We start from the raw sequence: 20,430 nt of genomic DNA on the forward strand, positions 1-20,430 counted from the left end.
AAAATAATGGAAATCTGCAACATACCCATCATACAAATTTACAGTTAATGAGAGTTTTCGACTTATACCTTGTAATTCTCGCATTTTTGAAACCTCCTATTGAAACTTCGTTCGGTGTAGGAGGTTAACACACAAGTCGAACGCTCACAATAACAGAGTGGCTTCACTGTAGATGTTGCCCCACTCCTTGAAGAATCCGACTCTGAAGAAGTAGTGCCCGATGGTTGCATCATCGGCAAGAAGATTCTTCGAACTAGAAGCAACTTTCGAAACCCTAATTTCTAGAAGCTCTCAGTGTGGGAGAAGACAAAATAAATGAACCAAGGTGTCCAAGAATGGTCAAGAAGTGTCGACCTTGTGCGTTTGTAGGGCTTGATGGAGTTGAGGGTATTTTAGGGAATCGATTTGTGTAAAACGGTCAGTGCAACGCACGTGACCGTCTTTCCGTCCAAAATGACGGGCGGGTGGACGAAATGTCCACTTTGACACATTTTGTTAACGTCAAGGGGGTCATCTACCAATTTTTAAATATTGGGGGCCAAATTGCCATATGGTGGATATATCAATAGGGTAAAGTATAATTTCCCCTTTTTATAACTACCTTTTGGCATATCTCAATTCTCAAGTGTACATTTTTGGCATCAATGGCTTTGTTTACGCTCCCCACCAATAATAAAGCTCCAAATCTACTAGATCATGTCCCAGAACATCGGGTCACGTGTCGGCCGTTTCGTACTCGTGGCAAGTGTAAATTTTGGGAAAAATTGTACCACTAGTCCTTGTGCTTAGCCTAAATTACAAATTGTTTTGTGCGTTATCAAACTTAATTCAGAGATCTATGTGGTTGGCCTAATTTATAAATCACTCACTGGAGTCAAATTCCGTTAAAAATCTTGACAGATTCTGTTAGACATCACGTTAGCGCCAATAAAATAACAATATATGTCAATCTTAATAAAATATATAATTTTTAAAAAATTATTTTTTAAAAAAAAAAAAAAAAAGAAGAAGAAAGGGGTGGCTGCCGAGGATGGCGTGCGGCCACCCCTAGAGGACAGAGGTGGCCTGCGGGACACCCCCAAATGGATCTAGGGGTGGTTTTTGTTGAAAATTATTTCATAAAAATTGAAGTTTCCCTTCAATTTGAATATTTCAACTTTGCCTCTATTTTTTTAATTACTCTTTGTCCCACATTGAAAAACTATTAGTTTTTTTGTGTTCTTTATAAGCATTTATCTTGCTTTTATACTAGATTAGATTTTGAGTACACATGCTTCGCACTAGCCGTCATACGCACACAACGTGTCACTTTAGACGCATGTGCGCATCGTTGCACACGAGCTTATTATTTACATGTGTATTTTTTTTTATGTATATAACTGCTATTCTAACAATCATAGTTTTAAATATTTGACTATTTCTCAACGGTTAGAAATTGCGTTTTCTAACTATTTTTTCAACAATTAGAAATTGCATTTTCAACAGCTAAAAACTATAATAAACTTCTTCTATAATTTAAAAATATATTTTTCCTACATATTTTATGGGATATTTTTCTTCTCTTCTTTTTCTCTGCTAGCTGTTACATAATTTCTTATTCAAAGTAGTGTTCAAAATTTGTAATCTGCACACTACATTCAGACAGTATTGTATCCTGATGACAAAATTGTTGTATTACATTTTGCAAAACTTATCGTATAAGTGGGAGGCAAAATTTGCCTAAGAAACAGATTAATATTTGTCTTACTGTCCAAGAATTCAGTGATTTTTCCATACAAGTTTTTATTTTGCTTTCATTAATTTCTGTAGTTCCAATATTTTTATTTATAACAGTCTTCGGGCCACCCCTAAATGAGACATGATTCCCTGCCAACTAAAAACACAATTTTTCACCAACTAACCTACGTGGCAAGAAATCATATCTCTTTGAAAAAAAAAAAATAATAATAATAATAACCTAAAGTCTGAAACTCACATATGATTCTCTGTCACGTAGCTTAGTTAGTAAAAAATTGTATTTTTAGTTAGCAGGAAACCATATCTCTCTTTATATCAGGCTGAGGTATGCCCCACCATTGGCCATCTCTAGGGGGCCATTGGCTGGAATTTCTAGATATAATAGAGAAAGAGAAGAGGAATAAAGGGATTGACGTTATCTTGCCCACCCAACAAAGAAACGAGAAATTAGGGGTAAAGTGGTTTTCATGCTCCACCGGCCAAGTCCTCTTGCTATTCTCCTCAAACTATTTGCCCAATAATGATATCTCACACGCGCACTACCCACGCCAATTTGAGATAAAGAGCAACATGATGTCGATAAAGTGTAGTTTATATACATCAAAACAGAGGAAGAGAAATACTTTTTGACCGACGACCAAAATTGGGGTGGATTTGGTCAACTCCTCGGCCGTTCCGTCAGCCAAAATAGGAGTAATCGGCCACCCAATTAGCCTAAAGAGGTAACTATAGTCACCCCTTCATTTTATTTTATTGTATTTCCTTTTTTAATTATTTTTTAATATTTTCTATATTTTCTTGACTTTTAAATATAAGTTTTTTAATATTTTTTTTTTTAACGAGGCATATAACATGCCACAAGTTTTGATTGATTTAATATAAAAATTCATTAGTTTTGTTGACAGTAGATAGACGAATGTACTATTTAGGTATATGTCCATAAGCGAGGTATCACCTATAATCGAGATTCAATAATAAAATTAAAGTAAAAAAAATTGTTAAAATTAGGGTCAAAAAGGTATTTAATAATAATTTTTTTTTTTAAAAAAAAAAAAGAAATAAAAAAACCTTAAAATGTTGTAGAATATCTTCCCTGATCCCATACGATTAATGCAAATGAAAAAGACAAAAACACCCTTTGAAAAAGAAAGAAAGTGTCACATTGGATGTTGTTACCGAACATGGACCATACCATGATGGATATGGCTCATTCATGCGAGAGACCCTACAATGACATTATTTTTGTGCTTTGCTCCTTTATTATCAGGATTAATGCCTCCAAACAATTAGAGTCATGGCCCACCGCATGGGTCTCCAACAAAAGTTTTGGCCACTTTACGTTGAGCTGAATCTAGCATGAAAGTATCCATACTTTAATGGGTGCCTTGAAAGTTTTCTAAAATAATATATATATATATATATATATAGCAGGATTTCTTTGAAAAGTTAAAAAAAAAAAAATAATAATAATAATAATAATAATTTCTAACATTTCTCTTTAAAATTGGGGTGGATTCGGCCAACTCCTCAACCACTCCATTGACCAAAATAGGAGTAACGGCCACCCAATTAGCAGCCTAAAGAGGCGGCTAGAGTCACCCCTTCATTTTATTTTATTGTATTTCCTTTTTTAATTATTTTTTAATATTTTCTTGATTTTTAAATATAAGTTTTTTTTTTTTTTTTAACGAGACATATGACACGTAACAAGTTTTGATTGATTTAATATAGAAATTCATTAATTTTATTGACGGTAGATAGACAAATGTACTATTTAGGTATATGTCCATAAGTGAGGTACCACCTATAATCAAGATTCAATAATAAAATTAAGGTAAAAAAAAAAAAAAAATCGTTAAAATTAGGGTCAAAAAGGTATTTAGTAATAATAATAATAAAAAAAATAAAAATAAAAATAAAAAAACCTTAAAATGTTGTAGAATATCTTCCCCGATCTCATACGGTAGGGCATATATAATCGATACTATACTTCAACCTCGACTCTTATTCGTTCAGGCAAACAAAAACAAAGACAGAGAGAATATTAATGAATAGTCCCCCACTCATTCGAGCGCGTCTACGCGTGCTCAGGCAGGCCCATGACGATCGAGGTCTATAAATTCCACTTTGAGGAGTCGAGAGAATCCAGCGAGCTCGATCGAGAGAGAGAAATGGTTGGACCTGCGAGACCCCTGTTTGTGTTGTTTGGATCCTCCATAGTTCAGCTAAGTTTCAGTGACGAAGGATGGGGTGCTATTCTTGCTGACTTGTATGCTCGAAAGGTAATTACTTTTTTTTTTTCCTCCGCGTTTGTTTTATGGTTTAAGATACTGTTCGTCTGCTGCAACTGATGCCTGATGCCTGTGTTGTTCAGATTATATGTGATTTTTTTAAGGTTGTGAATTTGCGGACGCTGTTTGTTGTTGGTGTCAAAGATATATCATAATTCTACGTGTGTCATTTCAGGATTCATCCTGTTGTGGGTGGCATTTTTAGTGGCAGAATCTGAATCCACATGGGTTAATCTTTTAACTGTGCTTAGGCATCACTTTAGTTTGCTTCATTTCAATTTTCTGTCTGATTGGTAATCCACAATGTTTCTTTTTCTTTGTGGGTAAGAGAAAATGATACTTAGGAATATGTAAAGGTCTAAATAATGATGCCTAGATGTTCTTACAAATGTGGAGAAAATTGTTTTACCCTCCATAGAGGATGTATGAGGAGTTAATATAGAAAATATTACATTTATTTTCATCTTCTTGTTTACTGTCAATTGATACGTGTTAAATTACCGCTTATTCTAAAACTACTCTTCTCATGTGGACTCAAACTCCCTCTCTCAACCCCCACTGTAAGTGAGCCCAACACGTAAAATGTGAGATAAATTACGGAGTCAAGTTCGAAATCAGTACCTCTGCTCTAATGCAATGTTAAATTACCGCTCGATCATCTCCAAAAGATATGGGATATGGTGAATTTAATAATTTAATGAATATTTCAACAACATGTGTATAGAAGCAATACATTTATTTTTGTAAAAAATAAAAAAATAATAATAATAATAATGACTTTTGTGTAAGGTTTTCTATTGAATGGATCATGGATTGAACTAGTTGGAAACAAGCACACCCTATTCTTTTTGGTTGGAAAGCAACTAGGACTATGTACGTTGACACCCTTTTGTCTGCCAACAAACAAACAAAAGAGAAGCAAACATTCATTGAAGAATTAGAAAAATTGCCAAAGTAACACAATTACCTGAGACCTTTCGGGCCCTAGTGGTGGTTTTAGTGGATTCTCCATTCAGCCCTGTAAACCAAGGCGCATGCATGAAGAAACACATTGGTGACATGACATGCACATTAATTTCTTTTTGTTCGAAGAGAATTATGTATGATTAGTACTATTAAATTGTCGCTTATCATGTTATCTGATAAATAATCTGGTTCTTGTTATATTTTTCACTTTTAAAATTTTTCCATTTTTGTGTTATTATGGTGAGTCAGGACAGTTTATAGTGCTAAAAGCATAATTTCCTTTCCTTTCTACTTGATTTTTGAAAACTTTTTTTGTACATATATGAGCTTCTTTCCTTTCTCAGTCTGAGGTTTTTAAAAATAAAACAAATGAAAAAAAAAAAAAAAAAAAAAAAACGAAAAAGAACAATTTTTTTTTAAAAGAAAAAAAAAACTGAAAATTATTTTTTTTTTTTTGGAATAAATTTTTGTTATTTTATATTTTTTTAATAAGTTTTTTTAGTTTTTATTTTATTTTAATAATTTTATGAAGGGCATTTTTGTCATTAGGGGGACATTGATATTTTCTGGTAGTTTAAGGGAAGAGATTGACACAATTGGTAGTTTGGGGGGTACATTGACAATGATGTGGTAGTTTGTTTGAAGGAGTTATGTGTATTTTTCCCTTATTTTTTCTTATAATTTTAGTTCCTCACCAAGAAAGCCTGTGCTTCTTTCTTTGTTAATTTAATCTCTCTACTTGTCTTAATTAAATTTTTGCTGCTTAAACTTTACATTGTTATAAGAGGGAGAGATATATGTCATTGACTTCCCCTGGTCAATATAGAGAAAATATTTTTCTCTTATGCTATTTTAAACTATTGTTAAAGCCCAGTTTTGAATCAGGCTAAATCTAGTTTTTAGCCTGAGGTTCTTGAAATTTCAGTTCGATCTTCTTCCTTTCAATTTTCACAACCTAACACAGCAGTTCCACTACATTTTTCATGTGCTATAAGATTAGGCATAAACTGATTTTAGATTCATAACTCTTTAAAGGCAGACATACTGTTGCGAGGATACTCCGGTTGGAACTCAAGGCGTGCTCTGCAGGTTTTAGATCAAGTTTTTCCAAAGGTATTGTGTATGTTTCGTCACTAACTTCATACTAGAAGATTATACTGTATTCATCCCTGTCAATACCTGGAAATTGCAAAATAGACTTTTATTGCCAATAGCCAATCCATATTCCATTCAGGGAAAAAGAAAAAAAAAAAAAAAAAAGACAATCCATCTTTCATAAGAAGCTGTAACAACAAGCTAGTGGCCGGATTAAGTAGTCCATAGTTCATATGCAATCAAACCTCACTCATCACAGGGCTGAAGTTGCCATGAAATGAGTTGGGATTTACTGAGATCGAACATCCATCTAAAGTTGATTTCTTAGTGAAAAAGGGTCGTACATGGTTGAACTTGTAAAACTCCATGGATCTCTTGCGTATCTAGGTTCAGCTTTTGCACAATGTCATGAGGTTGACAGCATTTCTTTGGGCATATAGGGCATTCCCTCCTACTATTGTACTTCTCTTTCTTCTCTTTTCTATTTAATTCTTTTCAGAATCTAATACTACATTTTTGTGTTTTGTTATTATGTTAGGATGCCGCCATACAACCTTCTTTGGTGATTGTCTATTTTGGTGGTAATGATTCAATCCACCCTCAACCATCTGGCCTAGGCCCTCATGTACCTCTTCCCGAGTATATTGAAAATATGAAGAAGATTGCTCTCCATCTAAAGGTATCTCCTCCAGGGCTGTTGCAGCATTTATTGCTATTTGAATAGTTGGAATACTTTGATTTTTTGTTCAAGTTAATCTATTTGATAGAACCTCTTAGGGGCACAATTCGCGAAATCTACAAAAAAATAAAAATCTATAGTAAGCCCCTTGGTACGAAGAACTTCAAATCTCTCTCTTTGCTACTATGTTTAAGTTTTGGGATAATTGATGATTTAATATGGTATCAAAGCAAAGGTCTTGAGTTCAAACCTGACTCTACAGTTTACCTCTCATTTCAATTAAATATTCTACGTTTTTGACCTAACTTATTGAGGGGGAGTTTGAGACCACCCGTGGGAGGAGTGTTAAACTATTAATTAAATGATTACATTCATTATTTTCTATTAACTTAAGCTTTTAGAATAATTGGTAATTTAACACGATCCTTGGCCAATTAATCCACCGTTCTATACCTTCCCTATAGCTATCCATGAATGTAACTACTAGCTAGGTTTCTTCATTGTCTCTGCTATACATCACAAAAACCATATGACTTTTCTGGTATAAATTTTTTGTCCTATGCCTTTGAACAAACATGATTTCTCCCTTAGTGATGTTATGAGTAGTGTATGAACAAAAATTGTTTTGGTTGGCAGAGCCTTTCTGAAAAGACTCGCATTATCTTTCTTAGTGCTCCTCCTGTCAATGAGGAACAAATTTGTGAAACACTCAGGTGCTTATGCTGCAAACTTTGTATTTCTTTCCGTTCATGTGGGAATTACTCAGTCCTAATAGAACATGTTTTTATTGAAAACAGTATCACATTAGGAGAGCTGCGTCGGACAAATGAGTCCTGCAGAATATATTCAGAAGCTTGTTTAGAGCTGTGCAGGGAGATGGACATCAAGGCCATTGATCTATGGACCGCCATTCAAAAAAGGGATGATTGGTTGACTACAAGCTTTACGTGAGTTTGCTTTCACATGTTACCTACTTTTTGTTTCCACTTGAAGCCGATTAAACATGAATAATATAATTTGCTATTCCCATAGAAAAGGAATAGTTATTCCTCACTTCGGAAAATATGCATTGCAAGAGTCTCTTCCGCATACCAAACGTACTGTTAATGTTTTCTTCAAACTTACATGCCTTGTTCACTGGGCTACTCCACGGTCCTTCTCCAGGGATGGAATTCACTTTACATCTGAGGGGAGTAAGATAGTGGTGAAGGAAATAATGAAGGTCCTTACTGAGGCAGACTGGGAACCAAGTCTACACTGGAAGTCACTGCCTGCTGAATTTGCAGAGGATTCACCCTATGATCCTGTTAGCCTTGATGGCAAGACTACTGTCAACGTCTCTGAGATCAGCTACCACAGAAAAACAGAGAATAGTTAGTTAACCTATTTGTTTCCAACTTTACGAAGTCTTCAAATTAGACTTCAATGCTACTTGGTATGAGGAGAAGGGGGAAGAAAAGGAGAGTGAGAATCGTATGCTTGGAAAAGGCAACGATTATATGTTGTTCAGTTTTGGCTTTTAATGGGTTAGAAAGCAATTATTGGCCAATAAAAATATATGAAATCATGTCAGGATCCCATGTGTTTTAGGTCATTTTGATTTTAAAATCCCAGTTTTCAATTTGATAAATTCGAGACCCAAGTTTGGGCTCAAGCCTAAATGTAAGACCTCTGTCTACTTTTTTCCATTAATGCTTTATTCGTTTCGGCATAAAATGATTTTTGTTGAAAAATATTTTTAGAAGTCATTTTTCATGAAAACGTTTTTCGCTGAAAACATTTTTTAGTGTTTGACACGTACGGAAAATTACAAATATTTTTATTCAATCATATTAATTTACAAAATTCAGTTTTCATTCACGACATAAAAATATGGACAAAAATTCCCTACAAATATACAACATACATATAAGATTGACATATGTCCCTTGGTATGTGTGAAACATATATGTTTTAATAGCATATGCTTCTCACATGCTTTTTTAATAGCATTAATAAAAAAACATGTACTTCTCATATGTTTAAAGGACACATGTCAATGTTATATGTGGGTTGTATGAAATTATTTTATATTATTTGGCATGAACGAAATCTGGGTTAGCTGGATTTCGGCAAAAGTGGCCAAAATTTGGCCATTTGTGGCGGATTCCGACAAAAGTATCTAGCCAGTCTGGCCGAAATTTGGCGACGGTGGCCGGATGTCGCCGGATTTCGATAGAAATTTTCAGATTTAAGCACTGACAGAATTCCGACGATGGTCAACTGTTTGAACGTGAGGGTCAATTACATTATTAAAAAGATGGTTGATTCCATTATTTAAAAGAAGGTCGACTGTGCCTGCTGTCTGGAAAAAAATGATGTACACTTTTAAAAAGCGTTTATCACTTTTTGAAATTTACTAAGCATTTTTAGTTAAATGGAAATTATTTTCCAGTTGACTATTATTTTCGCTCCCACCAAACACCGAAAAATGCTGAAATCATTTTTCAAAAACCATTTACCCTAAAACAAACGGAGCATAAATAAATTACATAATCTCCCAAAAAAAAAAAAAAAAAAAAAAAAACGGCTATTAAGGGTAGCTAGGTAACAGCCATTGCCCACTGACACGGACGTCATGGAGGGACCTCGGTGCTCCAACACAACCATGAGGAGCGGTTTCCTTAAACCTGAAACACTTGATATCCGAACATGGGGAAAACGAGAAGATAATAATGCAAGCTTAAAACAAGTAGTTCAGAATCAATTAATCATCTTGAACATCTTTTATAACCATGGCACAAAAAAAGTTTCTTCTAATCAGCTTTCTAACACATTTTCATCAAATAATACTTCAAACTTAATTTAAGATAAGGCAAATAATGCACACAAAATATGAACATAAAAATGGATATGCTCAAACAACTTTTTTTCTGCTCAATGGCTATATTACATCAAGAATAGTTCTCAAAACCCAGTTCCCAAATTGCAGAGGATATCACACTTACATGCCCAAGCCAATGTATAAAACAAGTACAACAAAGGAATAATACATACAAAAGGGGGGAAACAACCAGAAACAATAGCCGCATCAGCAGCACTCACCCTGCCCCTCTCGCCGCAGTAACCCAAATCAACTCAGATGATAACTGCGCACTTCTCTGACCTTTCAAATCTGACCTTTCAACGTAGAACAAAACTAGGCCATACACATCCTCCATGAAAATGACTCCAAAAGAGAGAATGAAACTGAGAATTCTGATGCCCTCCAGGTGGGTGCAAGCTTTTCTAGGCAAGCATACCTTAACTAGAAAGTTGGAACCTGCCACTCGGTTTTTTTCTTCTCCATCCCTAACATTTCGAAGGAATCAACATAATTATTCTCAGGTTCAAAAGAGGCATGACACACGCAGTCAAGAACAATAAAAACAAAAAGGTCGGTGCAGGAAACTTACAAAGGCAGCATAATACACAAAGGTCAATCCCGCCAGAGTGACAAATGCAATTTGAAACACGTTGTACCTGCAATGCAACAATTAATATTCCAAAGAATCAGTAGAGAATTCATGCCAAATCAGAAGTAATTAGTGTATAAAACCATTATAACTCACTTGTACAAATATTTAATTCCACGAAGAGATTGTAGCGTGTGGCCAAATATTTCCTGTGCTGCAGTCGCTTGAGCATAGTATGCAAATGCAGTGGAGCAGAATTGAATCACACTGCGATACGAGAAACCAAAATCAAAATGATTTCCATGTAATTTTTTTTTACAAGTAAAATGATTTTCCATGTAATGATAGTAACATGACTGCCTATAGTCATGTTAAAGAATTAACTGCTTCTTTAAAGGTGTTTCTTTTGACTGATGGAAAAAATTATATCTTCTTACCTTAAAAGCTAAAAATTTAAGAAAATGCAGATTCAATAATATTATGACATGAATAGAGTTAAGAGCAATATGCCAAACATTTTCATGGTACAAAATATCAAATACTTGAACCATAAGTGGGATGACTTGCGTCAGAAAGATTTGTAAGAGCAGTTTTCCAGAGTTACTAGCTCAGAAAAGTCATCTATTTCGAGGAAGCACAGCCCTCTAGTAAATGATGACCAAGGGCTAGTCCTCAGCTAATCCTACAATAGAAATAATTATTCCAAGTTCTACTTTAAATATGCAAATGGGAAATGCAAAATACCAAAGAAAGATGCTAACCTGATGGAGCAAAGGAGAATAAGAGCAACATTAAATAGAAAAGAGTTCATAAGAGTGGCTCCCCACCTGTGAACAGATGAATTCAATTGATGAGCAATCACTGAAGTGTCAGCCGAAAGTGACAAACAAATACAGAGAAAAACAAAATGTTAATTCAACAAAATCCATTACTTCATGGGGTGAATTGTAACGAAAACTAATCTGAGACCAAGCATCATTGCTCCAGCAATGACTGCAAGCAGAAGGTAAAAGCAGAAGAATGCAAATGCTGCGGTACCCAGAAGACCTGATGGAAGTAGCAGAGTAAAATATATTAAAATAACATCCATAGTGTAAAAGGAAAATATTATATCAGGGAAAAAAATTATATTCCAAAGTTACCCCAGATATTGTCCAGCTTGATGAAAACCTCATTCAGAAAAGGAGAAAGAGGCGGGTTAATCAACAGATAAATGACAATATGTGCAACCCAAGCCACTGAAACAATCAACCTGGTAAACAAGCAGTAAGGATCCTTAGGTTGACTAAAAATTCTTGTAACCAAATCAGAAATACTGGATGAGATTCACAAAATGGCGCATAATAGTATCAAAATAAATAAATAACAATTCTCTATCAAATCTGAAGCCGTAAATCAAGGCTATATAACCTATGATCACATGATTGTTTTTTAGTTAAATTCTTAGCTATTGCTAAAACCGTCAATGGAAGCTCATATTTAAATGTATTAGTTACATGATGGTTTCATCAATACAATCAGCTATTCCTCAAGTAGAAAAGAAACCATGGTATTCATCAGAATAATAAAACAGCTGATGTCAGTACTTACCCTAAAATTCCCAACACAAATTTTGCCAAGTACCCAAGAACGGTCAAAGCCCAAGCAGTCTCAGCCTGAATTCAAGACGTAAATTACTAACAGAACAATAAAAACAAGAGCAAACAGCTCACATAATTGACAACAGTCACCTTTTCTCCTTGAGGGTACATCTCTTCCAGAAGCTTTACATCTTCTTCCAACTGGAGCAACTCCTGCAAGATTTCCAAGCACAATAAAAATTCCACTAACCAAAAAGAGGGAAGAGAGTCCTCAAAAGTTCAGTAGGTATATGTTTCCCCCACCACAACTAGAATAACATGCATCTAAGCCCTATACCTATTAGCCTGGTGATTCTCAAGGATCCAAACGTGATAGGCTGTACTTAGTACATACATAAAAACCCAATGCCAAGTGTCAAACATTCTTTTCTTTTCTTTTTTATAAGTGTCAAACAAACTTCTATAAATGCCAAAGGTTTAAATCTACCTTTCCCACAGCCTTCACATTTTTACGCCACTTTCGACCCTTAGAACCACTTCTTTCCTCTTGATGAAGCGCATCAGCTGCTTTCTTCAATTCTCTCGCCTTTTTACCTAGTTCCGTCGCTTCCTACATGTATATCAATAGCAACTATCCATAAGCAACCACAACATGGAAATCCATTATGGCAGAACTTTACAAACACAAGAGAGTAGAAATATTTATTTGTCTATATGATACACTACAAGAGCACCTTGATGTACTGTGAGCGAGTAATAACAGCCTTTGGACGCCGGACGAATGAAAATATAAGTCCCAATGGCAGACAAGCAATACCAACACCACCAAATATCTGGATAGATTAAGAGGAATAATAAATTTTAAGATAAGTAAAAAAAATTTAAAATGAAATGATCTTTCTATAAAACATGCTAAATTTGATCAAATATGACACGTATCTTGTTCCTAGGGACCCTTTATAAAGTAACAACACTTGCAGATAAATCATCAGACCTTTAATGAGATACTTACGCCTAATTCAATATCACAACTCACCTCTCAACCATTCATATTCATTACATACAGAAACACAATGAGGGTATGTCAACTTTTGAGATTACATTCAGGTGTAACTACAAGAGAATGATTTCAGTATTAAGTGAAAAGTTCATGATTTTCTTGTTCTTTTTGCACCTACTAGCTAGGTGGATTCTCTTGCATACTTCATGTGTACCTGGGAGTGCTTTACACTTTTAATGACATTTTGATTACTTATAATAAAAAATAAAAAAGCATGAAGTGAAAAGTTCAAAGTTTTCAAGAATCAGCTTACGGCGAAAAGTACGGATCCAACAATGGTAGCAAGAGCAACGACGTATTCCGGAAAGGTAGTGCGCATAGTCCATGTTTTCTCCGAAGAAGCGCTTGCAGAATATGCAGAGCACTGTAAAAGGTGGGATAAAACAAGGGTAAAAATATGCACCAGAATGAGAAAACGAATTATTAACTTCACCAAGCAAGTAATATGCCACATGATACCTTCAAAGCTGAACAAGAACTAACAGAAAGAATATATTCTCAAAATAATAGAACCAATCAAATAAATAGGACGTTTGTAAGTGGAAACAGAACCTGGTGTGTGCCTCCAATACACTGTTGTCCACTATTGAAGTCCCACGTACTAGGGAAGTTAGTTGTGGATGAAGATAGGTGCATAACATTGAAGTCCACCTTTCCAATTATCCCTAATATGTCATCAAAGTGTAAAATAACAGTTAGATAGGATTAGAAGTAACACACACAGACATTGTGTGGGTGTGTGGGTTACAGAGAGAGAGAGAGAGAGAGAGAGAGAGAACCAACAACTAATGTTGCAAATTGACAAAAGTGCAAGCAAGCAAGAACCTCAAACATCAAAAGAGGAGGAGGAGAGGAGGGGATTATACTTGACTTCATGCGACAAAGAAAAGGTAAAGGACTACATTTCAACTAACAGATGGAGTTTCCAAGAAATTGTTCATCAATTCCCTGTCTTAAACATCATATATAAATCTATACACAAAATCAATAATGATATCTTGTTACAAAGAGAATCGTTATGAAATGGGTCAGTTAGATTCTCTGAATATGTCAATGAGATTGTCAATAATATCAGAAAATATTTCTAAAAGAATAAACAAGCTTATCTAAATCCTAAAGCATGCATATAGCTCTAAAAAGGCCTCCATAAACATTGATATTTTGTAGATGATGAAACCAAGTTATAATCGCTTGCAACAACCTGATTGTGATCAGCGATAAGCATATGAAGTATCTAATTCCCCAAAACGCTATTCGTATGTGATCAATGTAGCTCAAATCAACAATCAGATTTTTTTCAAAACTAACCGTATAAAATGCCGAGCACGAGACCGCACACGATCGCCGTCGTCCCTACCCATAGCAACGCGCTTTTGATCCTCTTACCAACACTCCTGCACGCATATACCAACACCGAAACCCAAAAACCAAAAATAATGATTAATTAACCAATTCCCGTCAATATTAAACATTTGAAACCCTAGAAGTACCTACTTGTCCTGGTCCCCTTCGTAGTAGAACATGGCGAAGGGGATAACGAAGAAAACAAGCACGGCGTCGAGGATATAGATGGCAAGCCATAGATCCTTCATCGGGAGGGTGAGATTACACGCGCCATTGTATATCGCATGCTGGCACGCCTGCCGGTTGGCCACGTCGGCCGGAAGCATCAGTATCGAGATCGCGGCGACGGATAGCCCCAATACTACGACGAATTTGGGGAAATAGGCCTGGTTCGCGTCGTCGGGGTGCTGGTAGTTGACAAGGAGGTAGACATTGAAGATGAAGACGAGGACGCACACAATTATGGCGACGATTATAAGAGCGAGATTGAAATCCCCCATCGCTTCGAGCTCCGAATTCGAACCCTATCGGATCGAAGAGATCGAGAGAAGAATACAGAGAGAGATTGAGAGATGTAGTATGTCTTCTCTTTTTTTCTTTTTTCTTTTTGCTGAATGGGGCTTCGTAGATCTGGTTTTTCTATGAGACCCAAAGGTTTGGGGATAGAGAAAGAAGAAAGGGATTGGGCTCCGGTGAGGTCGTTTCTTGGGGAGGGCGCGTGGGAGAAATTACGGTATTGTCATTGGAGAAATGAAAAACTGACGGCGCGGTGCGACGGTGGTGAGGGGAGGTGTTTGGGCTTTAGTGGAAATTTGACATATTCGCTGTGATAAAGAATGAAACAGCCTGTCAAAGCGAGGCGAGGGGAGTTTTGATTTTCAACGTTGAGACTTGAGAGACATGTAAAGAACGGCTCGTCGTAAGCTCCGCGGGCAAAGAGAGCTCGACATAAAACTCGTAGGAGTCTAGGATAGGGGTGGCGCGGGTCGGATTGGGCCGGATTTACATGTTTTTCACAACCCGCCCCGCAGTGAACGGGTTTAAAAATCAAGATCCGCAACCCGCATAGTGAATGGTCAACCCGCTGGGCCTTGGGTAGTGCGGATCGGGATGGGTTCATGCGGGTTCGGGTTTTTTTTATTATTTTTTTCTGGGCCCAAAACCAGAAAAATAATTCACAATCTTGTTAACCCAATTCAAAATTTGAAAATCCTAATTGAATCAACCTCACCAGCAAACAATAACAAGAAGAAAGAACCAGAATTACCAACAAACCTAACTGTAAAGAACTTTTTTATTCTTTTATGTGATTATAGATTGAATGAGTATGTTTATGTAAGAATGTAGAGATGAAAGTGTATATAAGAATGGAATAAGAATAGAGATGAAATGGATAGTGCAGAATTGAATGAAATCAAAGGTACACAATCTTGGCAATTTGTGACTCTTATAATTTTTTTGGTGAAAATTTGATGAAATTAAAGGCACACCCCTAGTCATGATTCTTATAATTTTTTTGGAGAAAATTTGATGGTACGAGTTTAAAGGGATTGCGGGGCGGAGCGGGTGTGCGGATGAGAAAATATTTAATACCGCAACCCGCCCCATAAATCACGGGTTGACATATTTAGGATCCGCATTTTTTTAGAAATGTCTTATATCCGTTATTGACGGGGCGGGTTGGTGCGGGGCGGGTTTGCGGGTGCGGGTGGGTTTTGCACACCCCTAGTCTAGGACGGGAGGGAGGCCTGATCTGCAGGGGACATTCAACCGTCCCCCTGCAGGCCATTTATATTAAAAAATTTATTTTTAAATCAAAAAGTTGTTCATATTCTATTTACATATGCTATATAGAAAACTAATGTTTTATTATAATATTTTACATGATTCACCAACCTATAACACAAAATTAATAAATTAAGATTTTTTATAATCAGTTTCGGGTTAATTTAGGTCGATCCAAATTAATTCGTTAACAAAATGGTCAATTCGATCAATTCGTTTAACCTATAGGTGATCCGTCTTAGCTGTATAAATTAAATTATATTTTTAAAAAATTTTAAAAAAATTAAAAAATTAAAAGGTTAAATTTCATATAATTTTTCTAATATAAAATTCATTTTTAATAATTCATAAATTCATATATGTTGCATTTTTAAATTCATATATAGGTCTCGTGTTGGGTCAATTCAACATGACCTCTTTATTAAATGGGTTATATGAATTGGGTCCTGCTTGTCTACTTATTGAACAGGTTAACGGATCGTATCGTGTCACTTGTTTATTTAAATGAGTCGTGTCAAAGTTTACTCATTTACCTAAATGGGTCGTGTTCAAGTTAACCCATATCAAATTGACTCGCTAATTGTCATCACATTGGGTCGTAAATTAGCCTCTTGGTTTTGAGAGCTTGGAGCCTACAAGCTTGTAAAAACTTAAGAAAAACGCTAGCCATATTTACGCTCTCACTTCAAAATAACTAGTCAATTTGAAACTTCCTTATAGTTACTTATAAAGTTCAGTATCACATAGTAAGAAATCAACGTGAGATTTAATACCTACGAGTATCTTTTAAAACCACTCATTCTAGTACCACATTGTGTGGTAAGTTGCTCTAATACCATTTGTAATGATTTATGGGGCTACAATTACGATATCACTCCAAAATGTCTAAAATGACTAGTCAATTAGAAGTTTTCTTATCATTACTTTCAAAGCACAGTCTCACGTAGTAAAAAACTAATGTCAAACTTAGCACTCATGAGTGTTTTTATAAATCACTCATTTTATGTGAACTGCTCATGATCTCAACATAGGACTGAAGTGTTACAATTGCAGTGTTACAACAAGATCAACAACAATTAGGCCTTGTTTGATTTGTGGAATGAGTATTTCATTGGGAAATGGAATAGTTATCACCAAGAATAAAAGAGAGTGTAATGAAATGACTATTCCTATTATTTAGTTTAGTTTTGTAACGGCTCATATATTTTAATTGAAATCCAATCAAAATTACTTAAAAAACCCCTCACATTATTTTTGAATAAGTTTAAAAAAAAAAAAAAAAAAAAAAAAAAAAAAAACCACGGCCACCCACGAAGCCAATTAGGGATGGTCTATGCCAACCCCAAATGATTTGGGGATGTTGGAACCACCCCCCCAACTCCTTATGTGGCTAGCCGGCCACTGTAAGTTTTTTTTTTTTTTTTTTTTTTTTTCAAATGAGAAAATATATATATATAAAAGAGCGGTTTTTTTGAGGAAAATGTAGTTTGTTCCTTTTTGAACAGCTATTCCTCTCTTTTTGGGAGGAATATGTATTCGTCTTCGCAAGGGAGGAATAACTATTCCATCAAATAGACTCTTACCAAACAAAAGAATTATTACATGGGTCTATTCCGCGAACCAAATGAGACTTCAAAATGAAGACAACACAAATGATCGATGAGTGAAGGAAGAGTAATTAATGTCGAAATTTCGATAATTTAAGTCCAAAATAATGCTCAAAAATTAAAACACAATATATGTCAATATTTAATTTGAAATATCCCTCATTATTTCATTATATATATCTAAACTGTAAAGACAAGATACAAGACATGTTTACCATAAAACATAACACAAAAGTTGATTCATAAGATGGTCATCCATCCGATCTGCTTGTTAAATCTTGAGAGTAGTCCTGACTCTGTACCATCCTTTCATGCAAGCGACAGCAACCTTCTCTCCATGTTTGAGAAGGACCTTCTTCACTTTCTTAGTCGTCTCCGTAGCCTTGTCCAGTTGCCCCATCTGGATTCAGAATTGAATGAGATGGATAATGGAGGTACTCGATCTACTCTAACTACCCTCCTCCTTTTTTTAATCTTCCATGGCCAACCTGTAATGTCACCCCCTTGACCCATTCTCTACTAGTTATAATAGTTATATATACCCTCAAAATACGAGTTTTCATTATTAGTGAATTCTAGAAGGGTTCCCCCCATCTCTAGGGACATATATATGATGGTTTGTTTTTGAAAACATATTTTATACATTTTTTAAATCTAAACACTGAGTCTTGGTTGAAAACACCAGAAAATTAATTTGTATCTAAATGTATTTTCCTAACTTTTTTTTTTTTTTTTTTTTTAACATACAAAGCTCTATTTGTTAATGTTTTCTAAAGGTTTTTTCTTTTTCTTTTTCTTTTTCTTTTTTAAATATTATAATGTGACATAAATATGAAAATAGTTTTAAATTTTTTAATTTTGAAATGTTTATTAATATTTTTATTTTACAACCCTCTTCTTTATTCTTTGACGTGGTAATGCAATGTGGCACTACCACGTTAGTTAAAAAAAAATAAAAAATAAAAAAAAAAATAAAAATAAAAATTGTCCAGCATCTCTTATGGGTGGTTGGCCATTCCAACCGAACCTTCAAGATGTAGGAAAATAGTTATAAAGATCTGAATGTAGAAGGATTTAGTCTCGTTAGGGTAGAAATCCAATGGAGGAGAAAAGAGAAAGAAAAACAGAATTATGCAAGAATGAATTCTTATGTTCTGTTTTTCTACACTTATATAGAAGTATCATAACTCTTCATGAAGAGTTATATCACTTTTCTATACAATACAAGTCTTTATCAAGAGTTATATCATTTCGTTATAATCTTCATGGAAGTTATCACCTTCTTAGGGAAGGATTGGGTATAGGATGACCACACTACTTATGGTGTGATCACCCCTACATCTACATCTCCCACTTGATCACACTATAACATTTGGGTAATAATCTTTAGTATAGCATAATTATCATAATGATAATATTTTTTATCCATGCTAACTCTCATCTGTAAAACCTACAGATCGGCGTCAGATCTTAATCTTATTCCACGTGTGCACGCTTTTATCAGTTTTATCTGATCACATCATTTACCATATATTATCATACCAATAACATATTAGGGATGACTTCATTTCATTATCTTACGAATGAACGGCATCAATTTTCTATGATTGGGAGTATAATCCATACCCATTCCATGATTGACGACTATAGTCATACACAAAACCATGTATCAACCTGCATTAAATTCTTTATCAAGTTATTTCTAAAAAAATCTCTATTCCTGAGACATTTTCTTGATACACTTTATTAGTGTCTTTTTACACTTTCAGAGCATAGATATTACTCGATCCCAACATAATGCCTTTCAAATAGATTTTACATTTTATGGAGATGCAATATCCGTACCTCATCAGTGTCATCTGCTATTTAATTTGACCATTATTTTATCATAGAACAGAAGTGCATAAAATCGTTATTCTAGGCATCCCCAAATCCTTTTGACTATGCATTAACCCATGTAGCTATTACATAGGTATATTTCAATCCTATTGTCGCTACATGCTCTTTGAATTTTTCCAAAGGCAATCCTTAGGTCATAGGATCGGCTATCATTTCAGTTGATGAAATAAATTCAACCTTTGTTTCTCCTTTCTCTACTATATCTTGAATATAGTGATTATTTAAATCAATGTGTTTACCTTTAGTACTATTTGCACCACTTTTTATTAAAGAAATAGTAGACTTATTATCATAAAACACATTGACAGGTCTATTATTTATACCTAAGTTTAGACTTTCAATAAAACGTCCAATCCAGACTACATTACTTACTATTGTGCTGCATGATATATACTCAGCCTCCATGGTGGATTTTGCAACACAACTGTTCCACCAAATAGGAACACATAACCACTTGTAGACTTTCTGTCATCTGCATCTCCTACAAAATCTACATTTATATATCCTGCAATTTTTAGATCACTTATACTAAAACACAACTTGATGTTTTTAGTACCTTGCAAATATCTAAATATTCGCTTTATTGCTTGCTAGTGAGCCTTCCCAAGATTAGATTGATATCTACTGATCAATCCTACCGCATGGCAAATATCAGGTCTTGTACTTGTCATAGGATACATTAGACTACCCACCTGAGCATAGGGAATGGATTCCATTTCTGTAATATCTGTCTCGTTTTGGGGACACATCGTTTTGCTCAGATGCTGACCTTTTGAAGTAGGTGTACTTAAAGGTTAACAATTATTCATTTTAAACTTTTTAAGTATCTTGTCAAGATATTTTTCTTGATCCAGGTATAATAATTTTGAATTTCTATTGCTATAAATTCTTATTCCCAAAACATAATTAGCAGTACCTATGTCTTTTATTTCAAATTTGGATGTTAAGAAAAC

The 20,430-nt window shown here is 34.9% G+C and overlaps 2 protein-coding genes across 3 annotated transcripts; one reads left to right on the forward strand and one right to left on the reverse strand.

The window, feature by feature from the left end:
• The first annotated feature begins 3,753 nt into the window (after nt 1-3,753).
• On the forward strand, nt 3,754-8,501 carry LOC133872168 (GDSL esterase/lipase WDL1-like). 2 transcript variants are annotated; one of them, XM_062309603.1, is made up of 6 exons: nt 3,754-4,019; nt 6,030-6,107; nt 6,628-6,768; nt 7,405-7,481; nt 7,566-7,715; nt 7,933-8,501. In XM_062309603.1, exons 1-6 carry the CDS (start codon nt 3,837-3,839, stop codon nt 8,144-8,146), a joined length of 843 nt encoding a protein of 280 aa, XP_062165587.1. In that variant the 5' UTR covers nt 3,754-3,836; the 3' UTR covers nt 8,147-8,501. The 2 variants fall into 2 exon arrangements, with proteins under 2 accessions (XP_062165587.1, XP_062165588.1); XM_062309604.1 differs by lacking the exon at nt 6,030-6,107.
• A 1,154-nt stretch (nt 8,502-9,655) lies between these two features.
• On the reverse strand, nt 9,656-15,083 carry LOC133873017 (LIMR family protein At5g01460). The gene is made up of 14 exons (XM_062310723.1): nt 14,337-15,083; nt 14,151-14,236; nt 13,395-13,507; nt 13,096-13,206; nt 12,517-12,615; nt 12,270-12,392; nt 11,933-11,995; nt 11,793-11,857; nt 11,345-11,454; nt 11,135-11,249; nt 10,964-11,029; nt 10,359-10,469; nt 10,203-10,269; nt 9,656-10,098 (listed from the first exon to the last, which is right to left on the reverse strand). The coding sequence occupies exons 1-14, from the start codon at nt 14,684-14,686 to the stop codon at nt 10,051-10,053; spliced, it is 1,527 nt and encodes a 508-aa protein (XP_062166707.1). The 5' UTR covers nt 14,687-15,083; the 3' UTR covers nt 9,656-10,050.
• Nucleotides 15,084-20,430: the final 5,347 nt, after the last annotated feature.

Source organism: Alnus glutinosa, chromosome 7, assembly GCF_958979055.1.
Source record: "Alnus glutinosa chromosome 7, dhAlnGlut1.1, whole genome shotgun sequence".
NCBI lineage: Eukaryota > Viridiplantae > Streptophyta > Magnoliopsida > Fagales > Betulaceae > Alnus > Alnus glutinosa.

What these genes read in the sequence shown, in the direction of transcription:
- LOC133872168 (XM_062309603.1), top strand. Translation starts at nt 3,837, where the DNA reads ATGACGATCGAGGTCTATAAATTCCACTTTGAGGAGTCGAGAGAATCC. An exon ending in CTGACTTGTATGCTCGAAAG is followed by an intron (nt 4,020 to 6,029) that starts GTAATTACTTTT and finishes AACTCTTTAAAG; the next exon opens with GCAGACATACTGTTGCGAGG. An exon ending in TAGATCAAGTTTTTCCAAAG is followed by an intron (nt 6,108 to 6,627) that starts GTATTGTGTATG and finishes TTATTATGTTAG; the next exon opens with GATGCCGCCATACAACCTTC.
- LOC133873017 (XM_062310723.1), bottom strand. Translation starts at nt 14,686, where the DNA reads ATGGGGGATTTCAATCTCGCTCTTATAATCGTCGCCATAATTGTGTGC. An exon ending in ATGTGAAGGCTGTGGGAAAG is followed by an intron (nt 11,996 to 12,269) that starts GTAGATTTAAAC and finishes GAAATCTTGCAG; the next exon opens with GAGTTGCTCCAGTTGGAAGA. An exon ending in TTGTGTATTATGCTGCCTTT is followed by an intron (nt 10,099 to 10,202) that starts GTAAGTTTCCTG and finishes TCGAAATGTTAG; the next exon opens with GGATGGAGAAGAAAAAAACC.